At 55.0% G+C, this 21,661-nt stretch overlaps 2 protein-coding genes across 2 annotated transcripts in view; both read right to left on the bottom strand.

Annotated features, from left to right (window-relative positions):
* The window catches only part of Znf76 (zinc finger protein 76), a 29,052-nt gene extending 25,134 nt beyond the window's left edge, over positions 1–3,918 (bottom strand). Inside the window, exon 1 of the mRNA XM_059281807.1 lies at positions 3,661–3,918. The gene's annotated coding sequence lies outside the window, so the exon portion shown is untranslated. The remainder of the gene's footprint in view (positions 1–3,660) is intronic.
* A 4,702-nt stretch (positions 3,919–8,620) lies between these two features.
* The window catches only part of Scube3 (signal peptide, CUB domain and EGF like domain containing 3), a 31,098-nt gene continuing 18,057 nt past the window's right edge, over positions 8,621–21,661 (bottom strand). The window contains exons 8-23 of the mRNA XM_059243877.1: positions 19,839–19,955; positions 18,237–18,359; positions 17,712–17,828; positions 16,883–17,008; positions 16,512–16,628; positions 16,274–16,378; positions 15,953–16,069; positions 15,495–15,650; positions 15,047–15,262; positions 14,538–14,699; positions 14,165–14,332; positions 13,519–13,680; positions 12,984–13,181; positions 12,448–12,600; positions 12,265–12,344; positions 8,621–9,514 (exon numbers count right to left, since the gene is read on the bottom strand). Coding sequence (XP_059099860.1) covers positions 9,365–9,514; positions 12,265–12,344; positions 12,448–12,600; positions 12,984–13,181; positions 13,519–13,680; positions 14,165–14,332; positions 14,538–14,699; positions 15,047–15,262; positions 15,495–15,650; positions 15,953–16,069; positions 16,274–16,378; positions 16,512–16,628; positions 16,883–17,008; positions 17,712–17,828; positions 18,237–18,359; positions 19,839–19,955 — 2,267 coding nt within the window. The 3' untranslated portion in view covers positions 8,621–9,364. The remainder of the gene's footprint in view (positions 9,515–12,264; positions 12,345–12,447; positions 12,601–12,983; positions 13,182–13,518; positions 13,681–14,164; positions 14,333–14,537; positions 14,700–15,046; positions 15,263–15,494; positions 15,651–15,952; positions 16,070–16,273; positions 16,379–16,511; positions 16,629–16,882; positions 17,009–17,711; positions 17,829–18,236; positions 18,360–19,838; positions 19,956–21,661) is intronic.

Genomic DNA, 21,661 nt, shown 5'->3' with positions numbered 1-21,661 from the left:
TCAGAGCTCACTCAGTGCAGTAAGCAAAGATTGACTTCCTGCCTTCTCAGACAAGGGAAGATCAAGACGCCAGAAAATAAAAGGATCCAGCCCCTGTTCTCAAGGAAGTCACAAGGCGGCTGGTGGAGGAGAAAAGACACACATAAGGCAGATTATGTCCTGTACCCTAGAAAGAGAAAAGCAACGTAGGGTGTAAGCGCCTTCTGAAATCCACCCACAGAGTTCTGCAGCCTCACCTGCTGTTCACGGCTACTCAACCAACACTGGGAATCAGGTGACCCACAGAATAGACTTTGGGGCATGGTTCTTTAATGTCATATTTGCTACTCACCATCCGGCTTCCAGGGGAGGGGAGCCAGGGCTTGGAAAACAATAGGACTAATTCAGTGCCGGGGGAGCCGACAACGGTCTATCCTCTGAGGATCTCCAGCAAAGCAACTGCATAAAGAGGCTGGGAACAAGAGTGTGCTCAGGACACACAGCCAATCAATGCTGCAGGACTTCCAAGGGAAGTCCTCAAGACAGGGACTCTCGGGGCTTAGTATCTGAATCCACCAGATGTTCCCCGAGAAGAGTGCAGTTCTCAGGACAAACCAGACACATAGGATGTCTGCCCTACAGGACTGAGAGCGGCAGCCCCAGAATTCAGAGCCAGGGAGAGTGCCAGTGCCAGAGCAGAGCTGTGTGGGAGGGAGAGTTACAATGTAATCAACTTGTTACCAAGATCTGTGAGGTGACAAAGCTCACTGACAGAAACGAGAGAGAAGGAGAGAGAAGGAGGAGGCTGACGCTGTATGAAAGGCATCTGATGAATATGAGGGGACGAGATTCAGCATCTGAGCAGGGGTGGGGGCAGAAAGGTGGGATCTTGGAATGGGCAAGTGCATAGGTATATGAGTGGGACTGCTGGGCAGAAGTGACTCATTTCACAGAAGCTGGGCATATTATAAGGTCACTGGAAGAACTCATTAGAGGTTTCTGGGAACAGGATGTGGCTGAGGATGGCAGGAGTCGAGGAGCTAGGATGCACACTCAAACAGGTTTCCAATAGCATTGGGACACAGATGTCTCAGGCATATGCACCAGGAATGGACTGGGGTAATGTCAGTGGTACCACTGAGAGCTGGGAGCTCCAAGGTCCCCAACTTGAGCCAAGGACAGACACAGGGGCTGAGAATATAGCTCAGTGGTACAGTGCTTGCTTAGCATGACAGGTGTTAAGGTTAACTGGGTTCAGGACATGCTACCCCAAAGCACAGTGATTTGAGGACACGAGAACCAAGGTCTCTCTTATCTTCTCCTCTGAAGCAAGTCATAAGACCATCACCGGCTAGATGCCCTCCCTGTACCCAGCGGAAAAAGGCATCCTTCTTTTTAAAGATGCAGGCCACAGGTAAGAGCCTGGACATCTTGTTATGTTACCCTACCCCATTTATTGCACTTTCTTGGCCTTACATTTTTCTTGAACTATCCATCTTCACCAAGTCTAGAATGAAAATATGTGGGTTTAACCTGCAGGTCTCCACCTCCTTAACTGACAGCTTTCCATCGCATAGGTTACACTAAATAAACTTATATATATGTTTTTCACTTGTTACTCTGTCTTTTATTACAAGAGCCTCAAACAGGAATTTAAAAAAGGTATATATGTCCCTCCCACTGAAGGGGCAAGGTCTAAGGGGAAAAGAGGTCGAAAGTCATGAACAGGGTGAGAAAAGTCACTAAGCCGTGGGGCAAAGGGAGTAGAAACCCTTGTGGGTCATGAAAGGTGCTGATGTTGAGTTTAAGAATTACTAGAGAGCGAGGAACAAGGGTCTGAGGAGAATTTGGGAAACCAGGAAGTCAGGATATGAGAGGCATTGGAGTTAGCAGGTTTTCTGAGATGGCTCAAATGTATGAATTCCAGATTCCTTTACTTAAAGCAACTCCCAGGGAAAGTCGGGGAGGGAGTGGTGATGACAACTAATACCTAGAGCTTGTGAGAGGTAGTTATTTTATATAAATAAAGCTTGATATAACAGTAGTTGCTGGGGGGAGAGGCAATCATTATTAAGGAGCTATGAAAGTGAAAGTGAGAGGTGAGGAGCCCTCATCAGATTGGGACAGGGATTCCAAGAGGTGAGGAGCCCTCATCAGATTGGGACAGGGATTCCAAGAGGTGAGGAGCCCTCATCGGATTGGGACAGGGATTCCGGGATGTGAGGAGCCCTCATCGGATTGGGACAGGGATTCCAGGATGTGAGGAGCCCTCATCAGATTGGGATAGGGATTCCAAGATGGCAGCAGTAGTGATGGTATGGGCCATGTGCTCATTGTCCCAGGACAGTTAAGACCTTCACTAAAAACAACTGCTATCCCTTAAAGGTTTTCTGTGGGCCAGCAATGTTGCTGAACGTTCTGCATGTGTTACTGGGGGCATTTTACCATCCTCCCTTGGCAGAATAGTGACAAAGGGGTCAGAAAGGCTTTAAAGGGTATGCCAAAAGTTCCACAGCTGAATGGCCAAGTTTATGATGTCAACATCCCAAAGGGAGGCTCTCTGCTACACTGCTTTCACAAACTGATAGAGCCTGAGCAAGAGGGATGGATGAGTGGAGACAACTAAGTGTAGGGTCATGGAAATGAAGGAAAATGATTCAATGAAGCAAGTGGACCCTGGGGCACTTCTAGGGCAGAGTACTAAAAAAGTTCTCTATTTTTGTCTTGACTAAGAATTGCGGAACTTTAATTGGAAGAAACATTTGGGATCATCAAACTCAATCATATCACAATATTGATCAGAAGCTGAAGTCCAGCATAAGGACAGGACCTTTCCCAGGTTCCCAAAGCCCAACACGATAGAATGTGAACTTGAACCTGGGACCGTACACTCAATCCAGAATTCTCTGATGCCTCCATTGATACTTCATTTCCATATACTCTTCAGTACCACAACGGTGGCGGTGGTGGGGGGCTTACATTATGTGCTGATTGACACTGGAGGCTGGGTGGTCAAAGAGGGGTGTCAGTGGGGTGAAGATGATCATGGTGTTACGGGGCGAAGGTCACGAGAGTTAACGTGGATGAGCAGGTGGGAAACTTACGGGGGGGGGGGTCTGATTTGCAGTAGCCAGGAGAGGTTTGAAGGGTGTCCGCAGAGGGTAGTTTAGGGGTCACTAGGGACGGTGGGGGGTCTTGGAGCTGTGTGATCACCGTATCAGGACTGAGGCTGGTGGGTCCAGAAGCAGGGCTGGGGTTAGCAGTCAATGAATCAGGGGTCACCTGGTAAGGTCTGCGGTGAGCGGATGAGGTGTGTGTATGGGGGTCAAAGAGGTGGAGGCGGGCGCGGTCACGGGGTGGGAGTCCTGGGGGAGGAGTCCAGGGCGGAATGGAGGGGCAGGGACCCTGGGTGGGGGTGGGGCCAGGCCACGGTCCAGGGAGGCCCAGCCGCCCGGCCAGGGCCCGAGGAGGGTGGGCACGACGGGCTCCGGACCTTCCCGGGGCCCCGCGTCCGCCCGGCCTCCCGCCTCGGGGCACGGTGGACCCACTCTTCCCGCGGCCACCAACCTGACAGCCCCAGAGGGCGACTCCGCCGACAGACCGCCATGCACCGGGCCCTGCCACCAGCGCCGGCCCCGCAACCCGCCTGCGCCATAGCCCGCCCGCCCGCGCGCGGCTTGCCTCGCGCGATATCCAGGTTCCAGGGCGGCCGCACTTCCCTCTGGCTCCCGGCGCGGCCTCCGCCGGGCCCCGGAACCCGGATGACCAGCGCGGGGCCACGCTCCAGCCCGCCCCCCTCCGCCGCGGCGGCCGGCCTGCTTTATCCCGGTTCCCGGGCCCCGGAGCCCCGGCCGCCAGGTCTCCTCCGGCGAGCCTCGGAGCTCCGCCCCTGCTTCCCTCACGGCTGGCCGCCGGGTGACGCGGCCTCGCCAGCCGGGGCGCCCGGGGAGGGCGTGATGACGTCACGACGCCGGCCGGGTGGAGGCCGCGGTCGCCATAGCAATGGGTAGGGACCCGCGGCGGGGCTGCGGCGGCGGCGGCGGCGGCGGGAGGCTGCGCGGCGGGGGTCGGACCCGAGGAAGCCTTTGCAGGTATCTCTAGGTAGTCACCGCCGAGGGCGATGCCGAGGAGCCTCGAGGGGACGGGGCGCGGAGGGACGGTCCTCCCCGCGCCGCGGAGGACGGCGCCCCGAGGGATGGCACCCTGGAGGGGCAGTCCTCTCTGCACTTTGTGGGAGGATGCCCTGGAGGAGAGCGTTCTGAGGGACAGCGCCCTGACAGTGCTCCCTGCGGTACTGCCCTTGTCCCGTGTTCTGGGGGACCGTGCCTTGGGGAACCATGCGTGTTGGTGAGGGATGGTGTGCCTTTAGGGACGCCCCTCCTCTCTCCAGAGGAAGAAGGGCCCTGACGTTCCTCCTCCCCCGAGGGAAGCTGCCCTGACAGCCCCTGTTGAGGAATGGTGCTCCCTCCAGACTGCCTTCCTTGAGAGATGACATTGTGGTGGATGGACACGGAGGTAGAGCACCCTGCCAGTCTCCTCAGGTCCCTGGGCGCTCACTCATTCCTCCACCAGCTTCTAAACTAACCGCTCCTCTTGGTAGGCTTGCAATGTGAAGAGCAAAACCAAGGGCCTGCCCCCCTTTTCTTTCTTTTTTGGTTTTTTCGAGCCCAAGGTTCTGGTGGGTCAACCCAAGGTATTAATTGCTCGGGCCATTTTTTTCCCTTGTTCCTCAAGTCATCCTCTGAAGTGACTCTATGGACTAAGGTGAGGCTGTTATCTATAAAGAATTGGGAATTGCTTGCCAAGGCCTACAGGCAGAGTGATGATGGCAGCAGCTGACTGATCTGTATTTCACAATTTTGGTGGCCAAGACCATCTTCCATAAAAAGAACACAGTCGGGCGACCGGAAGTGCTAGGAATGGGGCATCTTAATTATGGATGTCTGAGAACTTGTATCCTGGCCAGGTTCTACAGACTATACTGTGGTTAAGAGGGATAATAATCTCTGTGAGTTCGAGGCCAGCCTGGTCTACAGAGTGAGTTTCCAGGACAGCCAAAGCTGCACTGAGAAACCCTGTCTCGAAAAATTTTAAAAAAAGGGACGATGCTTTAAAGATTTATTTTTGTTTTTTTATTGGTTTATGTGTCTGTGAAGGCCAAAAGCGGGCATCAGATCCCCTAGAGCTGAAATTACAGGCAGTAAAGAACCACCTGATGTGGATGCTGGGAACTGAACTCAGGTCCTGTGGGAGAGCAGCAAGTGCTCTTAACTGAAGCATCACTCGAGCCCCAGGAAAACACAATACTTTAAATATCCACCCAACCCCATCTTTTTTTTGAGACTGGGTTCTACTATGTAGCCCTGGCTGGCCTGAAACTCACTGTGTAGATCAGGCTGGTCCTCTTGCCTCTGCTTCCTGAATACTGAGATTAAAGACAAACATGTTCTACCACACTCAGCAAGGGACGTTCCTGATACTGCTTTTAAAGGTAGACGAAGTCATTAGGAATAAGATGAGTTGGGGGAGCCAGGTGGTGGCGCACGCCTTTAATCCCAGCACTCGGGAGGCAGAGCCAGGCGGATCTCTGTAAAATCCAGGATAGGTGGAGAAACCCTGTCTCAAAAAGCCAAAGGGGGAAAAAAAAAAGAAAGAAAGAAGAAAAGATGAATTGGGGGAGGAAGGAGCTAGCCCTGTCTGGGAGTCATAATACTTGGACTAAATTTACGATTCCTCCCCAGCTATAGGACAAGTTGTCGAGGTGGAAAAGATGCGTGCCAGACTGAGGAGTTCCACTTAGTATTTTAATAATATAAAAAAAGACAATACAAAATCCAAACATTCCGTTTTACAGGTTCAGATACATATTTTCCCCAAGTGCAAAATACTCTATGAAGCACACTGCCTGCTGTTTATTGTTGATTGTGAGATGCTCACTGTATCGGTATAGTGGAAGGCAGGTATAAACACAGTATTTTGAGATTTTCTTCTGCACTAAAAAAAAAAAAGCCTTCCACGTGATAATTATCCTCTGAAACTTCAGCTTACACAGAACAAAATGTTTAGCGTGTCCAAACTACTACCATTTGTTTTGTGCTGGTGAGCTGCCAGCAGCACCAGGGCTTCTGTTCCCTCTTAATTCTTCAAGGATTTCCTGGTCCAAATAATGGCTCTTCTACCTTTGAGACAGGTCCAGTGTGAAGGTTTCCTTGGTGGTGTTTACTTCCACTTTTCCTGGACTTGGGAAAGAAGCCAGGCAGCTTAACATTTTCTGCTGGGGGCAGTTACACTTTGCCTCCCTTCCCCTGCTTTGAGACGGTCATTTTGAAGCAGAGCAGCAAATGTAAATCCTTGAGTGCTCCCTAAGCTTTTCTGGCATATTGAGCTATGACTTCCTAGTCCATTCAAGAGTCACCTCAAACATGCATGTGGAGAACACTTCGCAGACTCACAAAGAATCCTAAGAGCCAAAGCCCAGCCTGTCCACCTGAACTTGAAGCAACACATCCGAGTCTTCTCAGCCTCCACATTCGGGGACACAGGAGCACTGACACTCAGTGGCTATCCTCTGAGGATTCTTACAGGCTTAGGGTGAGCATCCCAAGTCCAGGCTCTGGTTGGTTTTCTCCTAATTCTGAGAGTGACCTCAGGTTTAGGGGTTGGCTGGCCTGACAATACAAACAGAGGCAGAGGGCTACAGAAGCATCACTGTGCTGCTGAGGACCCTAGTACCTTCTTGAGATGTGTCCCTTGGTTCTAGGAGCCTCATGGAAATGACTTCCCACGCTGGAACTCCAGTAAGGGCAGGGATGTGCTAAGATGAATGAGGTGCCATGGTCCTGTGGCCTCTTCGGGGTCAGCTGATGAAGGGTTCCTGTTCACACCATCTTCAAATTTCTCCCACTTCCTCCTAGAAAGTCCCTGAGTTGTTATCCTCTTCCATCCACTGAGCCCTCATAGTCAGGTGCCCCAGGGCCAGTTTCCTCCAAGTTCAGCAGCGACTTGCTCTCCTCTAGCCATCTTGATATTGGCTAAGCCTGGTGGCCTGTTCTCTCTGTACCATGAAGTCATGTGCAGTCCCAGCAGCCAAACAATGCATGACTAGAGGAAGTGTTCGTGTGTGGGGGACAGGAAAGGGAGCAAGGAGGAACTGTGCCCTAATGGCAGACACTGGGAGGCACTCACTATGTGGCTTTCCAGGAGCTGGGCAAAATGGCAGGGAGAGAGGACTCACAAAGTTAGCCTTGCTTCTGGTAGAATGGTCAAAGTTGATTGAGGCTGTTCTGTGGCACTTCTGGAGAAGTAGAGACATTCCCACAATGCCCCTTCACCCTGGTAGGAAGCCATGTAACAGCTTCACAACAGCTCTCTGACCCAGACAGACAGACAGCAGACCCCCACCCACTGCACCCCACCCCATGGTGTTGTCTAACAGATAGCCAGGAAAGCAGCTTTGATTGCGTTGACTGTTTGGCTGGTATGTGTGTGGATCAGACCATTCAGTGTTGACTCTCTTGGCGGTCACCTAGAGCTGGACCTGAGGAGTCAGTTGGTGGCTAGTGACTGTCCAGGACCACAGCCTTGAGGGAACTAGAAGGAGCAAATCGGAGACTTTCCAGGCAGCAGTTGGGTTAAGGGTAGAGCACATGCAGGGCCTGGACTTAACTCTCAGGATGCAGGCGGCCAGTGTCAGGCACATGCCTGCTTCTTGTCCCGTCACCAGCTGCATGCATGGATGACCGTCCTATCTGAGGCTGCCCTGGCCTTCTCTGGCCTTGGGAGCCTGAGCTGGCCATCCTTAGAGTTTGTCCTGATCCTCTTCCCTGGCATGCCAGGGAAACAGAAGGCAATGACAGGGTAGATGTCCCCTGCTCGCAGTGGATTACCGGCCAGTCCATCTGCATCAGAACCATGAATCCATAGGCACAGAGATGGCAAAGGGCACCTTAGTCAACAGCCCTCCTTCCTGCTTCATCAAGTTACCAGAATCTCCCTCGTACACTTTCGGCACCTCTGAGGGATTGCCCTGTCTCCTCACAGCGGAGGACCCTGAAGTTCTAGGTGGCCTCAGGTAGGACAGAGACCCATGAGATGCTCCAGTGCTCAAGGCTTATGAGAGTCAAACTGATATCCCACCACTCCCAATGTGTTCTTCTCTCCTGGGCAGCTATAAATAGGGTTCTGCTGAGAGGAAAAAGAAAAACCAAACCCCCTCCCTCTAGACGACACAGAAAGACTAGAAATGATTGCACTTCTCAGATGTGGACAGGATAGGCAGGCGGCCTGCCAAGGGCACACACATTCTTGCTGCCCACAGCCCAAGGCCAGAGGTAGGCAGCTCCAGGCTGGCTGCAGAGTGGGGTCCTCTTTGGTGGAGCCCACAAGCCACCTAGGGCTGCAAGGGAAAAACTGGAGCAAGGTCTAGGCTGGTGATGGTCAATGGCAGGTTTCTTTAAGGAATGCACTTAGCAAGGGGAGAAAGTCTCCCCCACGGAGCACTTGGGTGGGGTGAGGGCATGGCTGGGCCAGGGAGGACTGGCAGGGAAAAGGTTGGTGTCCGAGGCTGGCTCCACTCGCTCTGCAGGCCGGTCCTTTAGGGCATAGTTTTCTTTTCTTTCTGTTTTGGGCAATGGTTAAAAAAAAAAAAAAAAAACGGCTTTCTGTCCCACAGAGCTTTCTGGGAGCATCGTCACTGGGAGCCCCAGTGGGGCTCTGGCACACAGGATAATGCCTGTTGCTCTCCCTCCGCAGCCAGGGTCCCCCCCAGTGGTATGGAGCACTTGTAAACCCTATGGAGCCAGCCCCAGGCAGGCAGGCAGGTGAGACAAGCTGTACAGGTAAGAACGCCAACTGTGTGGGCACCCCAGGGCTCAAACTGTGTGCCCGGCAGCCCGTGCTGGCATAAAGCTGCTCCGTCAAAGGCTTCTTCGGCAGGACTCTGGGCTGTAAAAGAGTCACTCTGGGCAGCACAGTGGGGATATTCCGGCCCCTGGCTAGCAGGGCACAACCCTAGAATGGCAGAGGCCTTTCTTCCCCACCCCCACTTCCTAGCAGACCCGGTCCTACTCTGGGCCTCCAGCACCCTTCCAAAGACGGATGGGGGCCGGGGATGTGAGCTGGTGAGATGGGCAGAGGAGAGGGTTCTATTTCTTCCCCTCGGGGGGAACAGGGACAGCGCTGAATGGCTTTTCCAGGGAACATGTGAGAAAGAAGTAGAGAGAGAAGAGAGAAGACAAGGTAAGCAGGAAGACAGGAGGGGAGAGTGCCTGGTGTAGTGATGGTCCTCCTCCAAAAGGAGAGGACAGGCTCTTGTCTGAGGTTGGGTGCCAGCTCTGAGGGCCAGGGAGTCGGCGCTCTGGAATCTGCGTCTCTGGGCCCGTGGGCACTATTTGTAAGGCCTCAAGAAGCTGGAGACTTTGGAGCGGAGCAGCTTGATGAAGGATTTTGGTAGCATCTCCTTGTGTTTCTCTGTGTACTTGAAGTAGTTTTGAGGGTGGGCCAGGACCTCAAAGAAGGCCTTGATAAGCTTCTTGTCCTGCAGAAGATGGCAGGTGGCATTACTCAGCAGCCCCTCTTTATGTCTAACAGCATCTCACACTGAGCATGCCCAGAGGTGACCCCTGGACTCTTCCTACCACCAGAATTCCACAGCTCAGTTAATGGCAGCTCTAGCCCTCTGCTACTCGGGCCCTGATCTGCGGAGCCATCGTGAGCCACTTTCTTCTCACAGCTACAGCAACTGTTGACTCCTGCAGAGCACACCCAGGGGCTGACCAGTCTGTGCCATCTCAGTGGCTGCCACTCTGAGCCAAGCTACCATAGTTTCTCCCTTAGACCATTTCAATAGCTGGTCTATTTCTTTGTTCTGTTTCATATGCTCCTGAGGTTGAACCTACACAAGTATTCTTTTCTTTTTCCTTCTAGATTTACTTATGTGCCTTTCACCTGTGTATGTGCCCTACATGTATTCCTGGTGCTAGAGGAGGTCAGAAGAGGTTGTTGGAGTCCCTGGAACTGGAGTTACGGATGGTAATGAGCTACTGTGTGGGTGCAGGGAACTGAACCCAGGTCCTCTGCAGGAAGTAACAAATGTTCTTAACTGCTGAGCCAGTTCTCCAGCCCCTAGACACGTATTCTATTATTGAGCTATGGCCCCAGCTCTCTCATTACTTTTTGAGACAGGGTCTCACTAAGTTGCTCAATCTGGCCTTAAACTCACTTTGTAGCCCCAAATGACCTAGAACATGCCATCCTCCTGCCTCCGTCTTTTGAATAGCTGGGATTAGAGGTGTGAGCCACTAGGCCTGGGCTTCATCTCCATCCTTGGCCCACCGTAGACCAGTCTCTTCACAGCAGCTACAGTAGGGTGTTTAATTAGTTTACATCATGTTTGAAACACATTTTTGGTTTCTGTTCTCTGGACTTTCTTTCCTGACATGAGGCCCTGCTATCTTGTGTAGGGTAATCTTAAACTCCTGGGTTCAAATGGTCCTTGTACCTGAGCTGCTCCAGTAGCCGGATCTACAGGCAGGTACATCCTGTCTGGTGAAAGTTTACTCTTTTTATAATGATGACAGTAACTGTGGTGCCGGGAGCTGAGCCTCGGGCCTGACAAGCATTTCTCCACCACTGGTTACACTCCCTGCCCTCTGCTTTCTTTCCTCACTCACAATACAAGTCAGGTCCTCTGTGCGGCATGCTAGCTGCGTGTCCTCTGTGCGGCACGCTAGCTGCGTGTCCTCTGTGGTGTTCTGCTTCTCCTCTACTCTTTCTCCCCCGTGGAACCAGGGCTCTTGTAGTCCTCAAATACACCCCACTACCGCCGTTCTCACTAGCGTGGAATACTCCTTTCAAGCCCTTTCCTCCTGGCGTCTCCTGCCCCCTCACGAGATGCCAGGGACTATGCCTTAGACCCGCCAGGAAAAGGCACTGGCAACCTCAGCTCAATTCCCAAGACCCACATGGGGGGAGGAGAGAAGCACTCCTCCAAATTGTCCTGACCCACACATGCACATATTCCCCACCCCACTACACATGCCCACACAAACCCAACAGAACTAACAACGCATCTCCTGCTGTCTAGGCTGTACCCACAGATTTCTGAAATAGGTGGGGCTTCCAGCCTCTCAACTCCACTTTAATCAAGACAGTTGTACTACACTGTCCTTTGGTTTTGAGACAGAGACTCACTGTGTGGCTAGGGCTGGTCTGAAGCTCACTGTAGACCAGGCTGACCCAGAGCTCACAGAGATCTGCCCGCCTCTGCCTCTGCCTCCCAAGTGCCGGGATTAACAGTGCGTACCACCGGACCTAGTGCAGCTGCACTGTTTGTAAAAGATGGCTGCACTGCACATCTGATTGGCTGTTGGAGATGGAGTCCTTTGTGTTGCCCGGGCTAGTCTCTTAACTCTTGGGCTCAAGTGATCCTCCCACCGCAGCTCCTCAATAGTCCAAACCTTATGTGCACACCATCACCCCCAGCTACATTTGATTTGAAATAATGCTCAGGGCTAGAGAGATGGCTCCGAGCTTAAGAGCATATACAGCTCTTGCAGAGGACCTGAGTGCAGTTCCCAGCACCCACACTGGGTGGCTCACAACCGCCTGTAACTCCGTCTCCAGGGGATCTGATGCCTCTGGCCTCCCTGCACTCACAGGCTCATATCCACACAAATACCCATAATTAAAAGTGAAGTAAAAAAAATTTTTGGAAGGCATTGTGTGTATCCCTGATGGTCTAGAACTCCATGTACAGACCAGACTGGCCTTAAACTCACCAAGACCCACCTGCCTATGCCTCCCGAGTGCTGGTATTAAAGGTGAGCACCACTGCAGACGGCCAGACTCCATAGACCCAGGGCGTTGTTCATTCCTCAATGTCAGAAATGTCTCTTTTCCTCTAGATCTATAATCCCAGCACTTAGGAGGCAGAGGCAGGAGGAGCTGGAGTTCAGCCTGAACCACATAAGACCTGGTCTAAAACCCCAAAGAAAACATTGCTCTACGTTTTATGTCCCCTGCATTTCTTGATGGGAAAAGTAGAGGACACTTCTCCTCACCTTCTCTTCCCCCCGAAGGTGTGGCACAGTGTGGTAACGCTACAGTTCTAGGAGCTAGACTCAGAGCCCAGGCCGGCCACAAGAGAGCTCTTTTCTGTGCCTCAGCTCTCTCATCTGGGGAGTGGCAATGAGCCAGGAAACAGGATGTCCTGCTGGCGCTCAGCATTTTACCTGCACATTGGTGTGTGCCCGTTCACGTTAGCTGCCATAGTGAATATTCACTTGCCTTTAGGATCTCCTGGTGGTTTTCGGAGGCATAAAGCCGGCCGTCCCGTACTATGTCTTCCACCAGCTGCTCATAGTCCTCTGTAAAGTCAACCAGGGTTGGGGGCTGAGGGTGGGAACTCTCTGCTCCCCTGGTTCCCTCACAAGACCAACCCTCCTCTCCACCCCTCCTGTCCTTGCTCACCATCATAGGTCACGTAGGGAATCTGGAAGCCTCGAGCACTGTTGGCTTCACTAGTCTTGAAGTTGATCCAGAGTTTCCTGGAGCGGGCCGTGAAGGCAATGGGACGCTCGTAGGTCTGGCAGGTCTCATAAGTGGTGATGGAGGATGGCGAGGCTGACAAGGCAAACGTCAGGTCAGAAAACAGTGGGGCTCCCCTCCCCACGGGTGCCTGCACACTCCCTCTTCCATCGTTCCCAGGTTTAGTCTGCAAGCTGAAACTGCACGATCACGTATTAAATTGACATTTACGCTATCAGAACGACAGGAGGGCTAGGGTTAGAGCTCCTGCGTTCAGCAGCACTGGCAGCCCAGCCTGAGACTAGATTCTTCGCCACTCTCCACCAGACCTGTGCCAGCTGCTGTCCTGTGCCAGCTGCTGTCCCCAAGGCTTTGCTCACATCTGCTCTCATTGGTTCCCAACATCACTGCCCCAGCTCTTCCTCTTTCCCAACCAAATTCCAGCTGCCCTTCCCTGAGCCCACTCTGCAGTCACCCACAGTTCTTTCTCATGACGAGAACGTCCCCACACTCGTCCTCAGATGGCAGGAAGATCTCAGGGACCACGATAAGGATCTTGCGCTTGGGTGGGGGGTTGATGTTCCAGATACACTCCACGCCCGCTGGGTAGTTGCCCGGGTAGTTGGGAGACTCGATGTAGCCAGTGAATTCACCCAGCTCCCCACCACACTGCCGATCTGCAGCCACACCCCAGGAGATAGAACAAGGAAAGGATGCAGCATCAGTAGGGGACCATGCTGAGCAAGCTGAAGAGTTTGAAGATGGAGGACAGGCATATAAGGTAGCCACCATGCTAGTTCACCATCTGCTCTTCAAGTCCTGGGTCCACCCTCCTTCCTGCCCTTTCATGCCTGAAAGGATGCTACAGGCCTTAGCCTGACGGCTGGCCTAGAGACTGAGGGGACTGGGACCATGTGGAGGTTGGACTTGCTGCCGGTTCACCCCCCACCCCTTATCCCATGCCCACGGCTCCGAGATCTCTCTCCACTTCCCACAGGCTGGCCTCCTGCATACTCTTGCACTGGGCCACACTGGTAGAGCCGTCAAAGTCGGTGCTTGTGTTTCCCGGGCAGCGGGTGCAGAAGTTCTGCCGGAAGTGTGGCTGGTAGGAGCCCATGGCACAGCGGATACAGCGGTGGGTGCTGGTGTTGTAGTAGTGGCCCGGGGAGCACTGGACTGCAGGCAGGGGGGAAGGGGGCGTGAGCTCAGACGGTAGGGAAGTGGGCATCTGGGCGGAGGATGGGCAGGACGCATTTGTCATGGAGAATCAGGAGATCAGGGGCTCCCAAGTTTCTTCTGGGGTCCCTACCTTTCCCAGTCAGGTCATAATTTAAGGGCAGAGAAAAGACTGCAGAGTGGCTGGCTGCAGCACCGGCCCTCCTGCAGGCACTGGGCAGTGTCAGACTGAGAGAGGAGCTCTCTTGCCGGTGAAGGGGAACGGAGGGGAACAGCAGTCTGATGGTGGGGTTACTAGTTACTTTGTATCCCCGCGTTTGGCCGGCAAATGGCTTCTGGGAACAAGACGGTGTGTTTGGTTGGGCAACTGGGGCTTTGCTTTCCAGGGAATATGGTGGACTAACACACTCAGGTCTGCTTTGCCAGGGACTTGGAAAGTTTTGGATGCCAGGGAGGCCCCTGGTGGAATAAGTAACCTACTCACCTTTGGTGTCACAGTCCTGGAAGGAGATTGCCCCCTCATGCTTGGTAGTGAGGCCTCCACCACAGGGGAAGCACAGGGTTCGTCCTGCTTCAGGCTGATAGGTGCCCCGTGGGCATGGCTGGCAGGGCTTGAACCCGTCTACTGAATGTTGGCCAGGTGGGCACTGACCTGCAGTGAAGCAAGGGCCCAACTCTGATGGGGTGGTTCCTGTCACTCCACGGGGTCACCCCAGTCTCAGGGAACAGAGGCATACAAACAGGACATCAGCTAGGAGAGTGGCCTGGAGCCTGGGCCTGCCCTTTGGAAAATCCCATGCCCACGGCCGTCCCAGTGCCCACCCCAGCCCAGTCTGTGGCGTTTGCTCCCCTGGCACCTGCACACGTGGTGACGTTGGTGGCTCCAAGAGGCCCATGGGCATCACTCCCAGGGCAGAGGTCGCAGGAGAGCTGCCCTTCCCTCTCCTGGAAGGTGCCCGCTGGGCATGGCACACACTGCTCCGTCTGGCCGTGGTAATACGTTCCCTGCGGGCAGCTGACTGAGGGAGAGTCGGCCGCGCTAGCCACCCCCCATCTCCCACCACCCAGGCCTAAGACTCCCCTTCCCACTCTTCCAGATATGGGGGAAGTCTGTCAGGAAGCTAACAGAATCGTGCTTCGAGAGGTGGGGAGGTCAAATCTGTGTGCAGGAGGGCAGCTGGCCCTGCCCAGTATCCTAGATTTCAGCCTGGGACCAGGGAAGGGAGAACAGTGGTCAGGAGGGTCTTCACTGCCTCCCCGTTTGAGATCGGCACCTGAGGCAAAGGGTCCGGCTCCACTCTGAGCCAGGGCCAAGTTAGGCCTCCCCCACTCCCCACACCCTTGGCTTCCCATCAAGCTCTCTTACCACACTTGGTGCCTGCCCGGTGCTGCCCGGGCCTGCAGACCTCCGCCGGCTCTGCTCGGTCCCCAGCTACCTGGCCTGGCTTGTGGGCCAGCTCATAGTCCAGGCCTGCCAGCCGCAGCAGGAACCGGTCCTGGTTGATGGACTTCCTGAGCATCTTCAGAGACCCTTTCAGTCTTCGCTCCATCCTCTGTCGGAGGCAAGGCAGCCCACAGCCAGCTGGGAATGGATGGTTGTAGGCGTAAGAAAGGACGAGAGTGGTCAGAGCAGAAGGCAGGGGGCAGTGGCAGGAGGCAGGTGCACGGGAGAGAGGCGCTCCAGGAGCCAGCTCGCTGCTTGCCGCCATCGCACGGGCCGAAGGCACAGGTGCCCCCTTCTCTCCACTGTCTCCTTTGACCCAGGCTTGGTGGCTTCCTCTTTGGCCCTCCACCCGACAGTGTCATAAGCCCACCTGTTGTTTCTTCCGCTCTGACCTCAGCCTCCAATTCCAGGGTGAGCCGGGTAACCTCCTTGCCAGGGGTCCGTGCCCGTCGGCCCTTGCCCTTGCGAGAAGAGTCACACTTAAGGTGGATGAAGGTGACTTGGCAATCGGAGCAAGGGGTACCACCTAGAAACAGAGGCCGTGTCAACTCCAAACTCGGGGGCTCCCGCTGCAGACAGAGTTCTCCGTCCTGGCTCTCATTTCTCCGTTGAGCCCAGGCAGCCCTGGGCGCATCTCTGCCTGCAACCTTCTCCCCGTCTACTTTACCCAGTGGAAGGGATGGTGGGGCACTTCTCGGGCCCTAGTCTACAATCCCCCCCCCCCCCGTTTTCTATCCAGAGTTCAGGGTACAGGTGACTCCCTGGACAGGACCAAACAGGCTGAGGTGCGGGAGGGTTCGGTGGGACCCATTGGAGTGCGGTCCAGACCTGGCCCTGGGGCTCTGCTGGCTTCCTCCACTCTGCCTTTGTTCCGCAGATGCAAACGGCATTTGGCGTCCTTGATCTTGAAGGAGGCCCGCTGCTTAACTGACAGCGCTGCAGCCTCTGGAGGGGTGAGAAAAGCTCAGCGCAGCCTGGGGTAGGGGTGAGGGTTAGCTGGAGAGCAGGACGGGAAAGCCGAGGGTATCAGTATAGGAGGCCAAGGCAGAGAATCACAAAGTGACACGTGAGGTCCAGGAAGAAGTCAGGCCAGGGCATGGGTGAAAAAGAGCTGTGCTGTTTAGGGGAGGAGGAGGGCTTTTTGCTCACCATGGCAGTAGCTGGAGGTGGTGCTGTTTCCAGGGTGGGTGACTCGGGCTGGAGCAGCTTTGGGGCTGGGGGTACCACAGCTCACGGTGAACCCATTCTCGGACTCTGAGAGAAGGGGCCTATCACAACTCTGACCCGCCTCCCAGCCTCCAGTGGTTGCACGAACCCCAGGGGGGCAGAGGAGTTGCTCAACAGCCAGCTTCTCCCCCAAGCTCTCCAAGCCCCTCTTCCCACATACCTGGCAAAAACCGGGCCCTGGAGGGGCAGGTCAGGGCACAGGTGTCCTTCTTGCCAGACCGACTGCAGCTAAGCATTGCTTTTGAGGCTCCAGGACTGCTCTGACACTTCACTGGCTCTAGGAAGGGAACCAAGGCCTGAGGATATGGAACAGGCCTCGCCCACCTTCTCCCTCAGATGGTCAATTCGGAAAAAGAGGTTATCTATGTGCAGAACTACAGATGTGCCCAAGGACACATTCTTAAACAGAAATGGCATGCCTAGCCCAGCTGGCTACATTCCCACCCTTCTCCCCCTCACATCTTCCCACCAGACCCCACCCTTCCCCTGAAACAGCATTACCAGGTCTGGCCAGCAGAGGGCACCACGCACCTGTGCAGTCCTTTCCGTTCCAGTGAAGGCGGCCCTGGCCCGCTGGGCAGGTACACTGATAGCTGCCCGGGGTGTTGATGCAGCCAAAGCGGCAGCCTCCCTTGTTGATGCTGCATTCGTCCACATCTGTGGGAGGAGCAGGGAAACAGACTGACAGTGGTGCTGGAGGAGGAGGAGGAGGAGGAGGAGCCAGGACCTTTGCTAAGTGTCTAGACACACTGAGCTATGCAAGGTGAGGGAATACCTTATAGAGATCCAGTGTGTATTTACAGATCTGTCAGGTAGGGAGAGCTCATGTTAAATAGTCTCACAAAGACACTGAAGGGTTCTCTGGCCTGTGGAGAGCTCAAACTTCCTCTTCTTCTCTCTATCCCTAGTCAAAGACGCTGTTGAGCGGGTGCCAACTTGAGCAGCATTTCAGTGCCTTCCGCTCTCACCCTCTCACTGGCTAGAGCCTGAGGGCGGGTCTCTGGGAACAGTGATGGGGATGGAGGGTAGAATTCAGGAGCAGGGTCTGGGCACGGTGGGGGACCGCCTGCGGTCTCAACTCTTGGAGGTGAAGGCACAAGGATCAGGAGTTTGGGGCCACCTCTGGCTACAGCCTAGAGTTCATGAAACCCTAAAATAAACATCCTGCTGGCGGGGAGCTGTTCCCTGGTGCCCTGTCTGCCAGCTGGCCTTGGGAAGCTTTTTTATCATGTTGGATGCAGACATGATACATGCACCCAGGGGTTTCTTATTACCACAAGCCAGCACAGGGACACCAGACATTGGAGAGCAGAGAGCTGAGGACTGAGGACTGAGGCGGCTGGGAAGCTTGCTGGCTTACCCCCACAATGAGTGACACCATACAGCAGGTAGCCACGATGACAGAGACACTGGAAGCTTCCTGGTGTGTTGACACACATGTGGTCACAGGTTCGATCAAAGGAGCACTCATCTATATCTGGAAGAGCAAGGGTTTGAGACCCTGAGTCTGTCTGACCCATGCTCAGGTGAAGGACTTTGGCGTTGAAGGACCCTGGACTGCCTCCAGATCTGTGACTGAGCAGGACCAACACCCTGTGACCCTTGCCTGGAGTTTGTCAGGGTCTGGAACGTGTGGGTCATGACCTAGCTGCAGCAGACCACATCTGGAAGAATCTGGATTGTGGTGAAAACTCTCTCACCCCCTGCCAAGCTGTGTGCTCTGGCATGGAGCTGTGGTCTTTGAGGAAGAAGGAGTACCATTGGCTGCCTGTGGCTAACACTGCCTGTACAGATGCGCCCATGTCCACGGGGTTGTTTAGACTCCAGCATCCTGGAAGCTCTCACACCTAAGAGCCTCTCCAGAAGCTTCCCCCAACCTGCTTACCCTGGCAGCTCCTTTCATTGATGAGAAGTTTGTAGCCCTTCTTACAGCTGCATTCAAAGCTGCCCACCGTGTTGCGGCAGATGTGGTCGCAGCCCCCATTGCTTAAGCGGCACTCATCTATGTCTGGGGGGCAGACAGAACAGAACAGAGGACAGTACTGAAGGCTAGGAGCAAACAGGAGACAAGGAGATCAGGGAGAGGCCTGGAGTGCCCCTTTTGACTTGGCTGTCACCGTCAGTCCCCATGTCTTCCCTGTCAGGACATCTGGCCCCACAGCACCTTTCCTTCTGGGGCTGAGTCTAGGAACCACCTAGGCCAGCAGAGAACAACCGTCTGGGGACCATTAGGGGACCAGGAGGCCATCTGAACTCCAGGCTGGTCCACGTCCCTTACTCTGCAGCTGGTAGCCCTTCCCAAGACTGTAGATAGGGCTCCTTCGTACCCCTGACTCCTGTCACAAAGGTTGGGGCAGGAACGCTGAGCAGGGGCCCTGGTTATATGGAGAGCCTAAGGGACTTGCTGGCAAGGGGCAGCCCTCAGGGAGGAGGAACCCTAGGTAGAAAGGACTTCCAAGAGAGAAAAAGGCTGCTATGAGGAGCGGGGGCCAGGCAGGGGACTGGACTGCAGCGGTCTGGAGAAACTCAGAGCCTGGCAGCTTTTGGTACTAGAGGGAGAGGGGCGGGTGAACAGCTTCCTTCCTGAGGTCAAGTTCCCCTAGCTGGTGGCAGACAGGACCCAGGCTACTCACCACTCCTGGAGGGAGGGGGCAGGGACTTCACTCTTAGTCTACCTGTCAACAGTCCTTCCCAGCAGGAAACCTCTCAACTGCGGCGAGCTGACCTGGTGCCCTAGCCCTCCCCCTCCTGCAGCTGTTGGGCCAAAAGACACAAAGAGGGCGCCCGCCGGGCACTACTTCCCAGTCCCCACTTCTCCTGACCAGAGGACACAGACGTGATGAGTCATCATTTTCAAAATGGCTGCCCTCCCCCTTCTCCCTCGTGGTCCACAATCTCAGCTAACTGGAAGGAGGGGACGTACAATGGCTGTGTGGGAACTTAAACCACAGTGACGCTAACCCGAAAGGACCCCGTGCCAGACTGTATACACACTAGATTGTACACAGTTCATCCACAGCGCATCTGTGAGCGAGGTGCAATGGAGGAAGCCACCCAGGGCCACTGCACTGGAGCAGACGGAGCTGGGCTCTGACCCCACAGCAGCCAGGCTCTCATGTAGGTGCTTCTAACGCTCCCTAGGACAGCTTTTCTAAGGGACATACCCTTCCAGAGCCACTGGGAAGGCCCTGAGGAAGGCAGGCTCAAAAAGTTGGAAAGCACCCATGACCAGCTCAGATGTCCTAGCTCAGGGATGGCCATGTTCACTCAGTACCTTCTCCCCAGTACAGGGACAGGGGCAGAGTCCCGAGGGAGCAGAGGCCCGGAAGGCAGCACAGTGCCAGCTGGACCCTGGTGCCCCTTAGCTCCGTCCTGGCTTCTTTGCAAGAAGGGAGTTGAGGAGGTGTGGTCGGGTAAGAGCTCTCTCATCTCTGTCCGCACCTCCTCCTCTGGCAGAGGTCGCCACGTGCCTGTCCTCAGGCCTCACCTTTGCAGGTCTTCCTGTCTGGCTGCAGCATGAAGCCCACGGGGCAGCTGCAGTGGACCCCGGTCGCTGCGTCGTGGCACTTACTGTCACAGCCTCCGTTGTTGACGGCACAGGTCTCTGTGAGGGAGGTGTGGGTAGTGACGGGGTTACTGGCCTAGAAGAATGCCTCTCGGGTAGCAGGGCCCGAGGGAAGGCCTCGCCCACCTCGCTGGAGTTCAGCAGAAGCAGTAAGCAAAAGCCCTGGGCTCCAGCCTCCCCTTCCTCCCAAGGCCCAGCCCCTCACAAGTGCAGCCAAGCTCCACATCCCTCAAGCTCCACATCCCTGCCCCCTACTTGATTGAAACAAGGTGGACGGCGGTGAGGCAGGTACAAGCCGGAGCTGTCAGGCAGGAATGTGCTGAGGGGGTGGGGGTGGGGAAGCAGGAGAGATGAAAGCGGGGTGGGGGGGTGGGGGGGGTGAGTGTCTGCCCGCCAGGGAACAGAAGGGACAGACCAGTTTCCTCCCATCTTGGGGGTGGGGGGCTCCCGGTGGACAGTCTCCTAATAGGTTTGGTGGGAAGAGTGTCTCAAGACACAGAGGGCTGCCCATTGATCTATCCCTCCCGACACTGCAGGCCTGACCCCTGCCTCGGAGGAGAGAGCCAATCTGGGTCATCCACCTTCACCTCCTCCCCAAACTCTCTCGTCCACCTGGAAATAAGCTGGCTGTCTGGTTCTTTTACTTTGCTGATGAGATAATGTGTAAGAGAGGGGCTAGAGACAGGGAAAATCCAGAGGGAAGGTGGAAGGTCACAGCAGAGAGTTCAGAGCTCTCCTCGTCTGCCAGAGCAGGAGGAAAACAGATTTCAACAGCTGCTTTGGGAGGGGGTCCAAGGGAAAGCCGCCAGCCCCAGGAGCGCCAGAACCTGACATGGGAACCTGGAGTGATGTGGCCTGTCCTGGAGGCACCAAGCATTCTCTCTCCCATTAGCATCCCAAGGTCCCCATGGGGCAAGAGAGGAGAGCTGTTCTCAGAATCAGGATGTCAGGTCTGCCCTTGTCACCACTGAGGGCAGTGTACCGGGCCTCTAAAAGAAGCCCACCTCTGCCCCAAGTCCCTGGCATGCCTGGTCTGGAAGCAGCTGCAGTGGGTTCTCCTCTCACTGAGGTCTCCCTGAGGTTCCCCCAGACCACAAGGAGCTCAAGTACAGTCCCCCCACCCACCAGAAGGGCTTGAAGTGTGGAAAGAGGGCCACCAAGGCCTGGACAAGATCCTGTCTGTGTGTAGATCCTCTGGAGGACCCAGGATGGGCACAGAACTGGCACAGTGCCCACCCCAGGCTGCACCAGGCAGTGGACAGTTGCCCAGAGCAGGGAGAATGGCAGGAGGGCATAGCCTATGCCAGGCCCTGACCACATGCTACATGCTGTCCTAATCATCACACCCACAGGATGGCTATCACTCCCTCCTCCTGCAGGAGAGTGGGCTGAGCGTTAGAGAAGACGGGGGGGGGGGGGGGGGGGGGCTCAGAAACTGGCTGGTAAGAGCATGGCAGAGCCAGGATCCAAACTCAGGTCTGCTGAACCCAACGTCAGGCAGAGATCAGCAGCTGCTGTTGGGTGATGTACGAACAGGAACCCAAGAAGGATGACCCACAGGGGACAGGCACCCAACTCTGATGCACCTTATCTCAGTGGCATAGTGGGAATGATGGGTAAGATGGCACTGGCTGAGGCTCTAGATGCAGTGACAGAGAGGTGCTGATGGCTGGGAAGGGGATGGGGTGTTAGAAGGTGGTGTAGGGAGAGGAAAGAGAGGAAGGACAGGAACCAGGGAGATGATC

The sequence above is a fragment of the Peromyscus eremicus genome, chromosome 16_21 (genome assembly GCF_949786415.1).
Source record: "Peromyscus eremicus chromosome 16_21, PerEre_H2_v1, whole genome shotgun sequence".
Classification (NCBI taxonomy): Eukaryota; Metazoa; Chordata; class Mammalia; order Rodentia; family Cricetidae; genus Peromyscus; species Peromyscus eremicus.
This window is presented reverse-complemented; position numbering and strand designations above follow the sequence as displayed.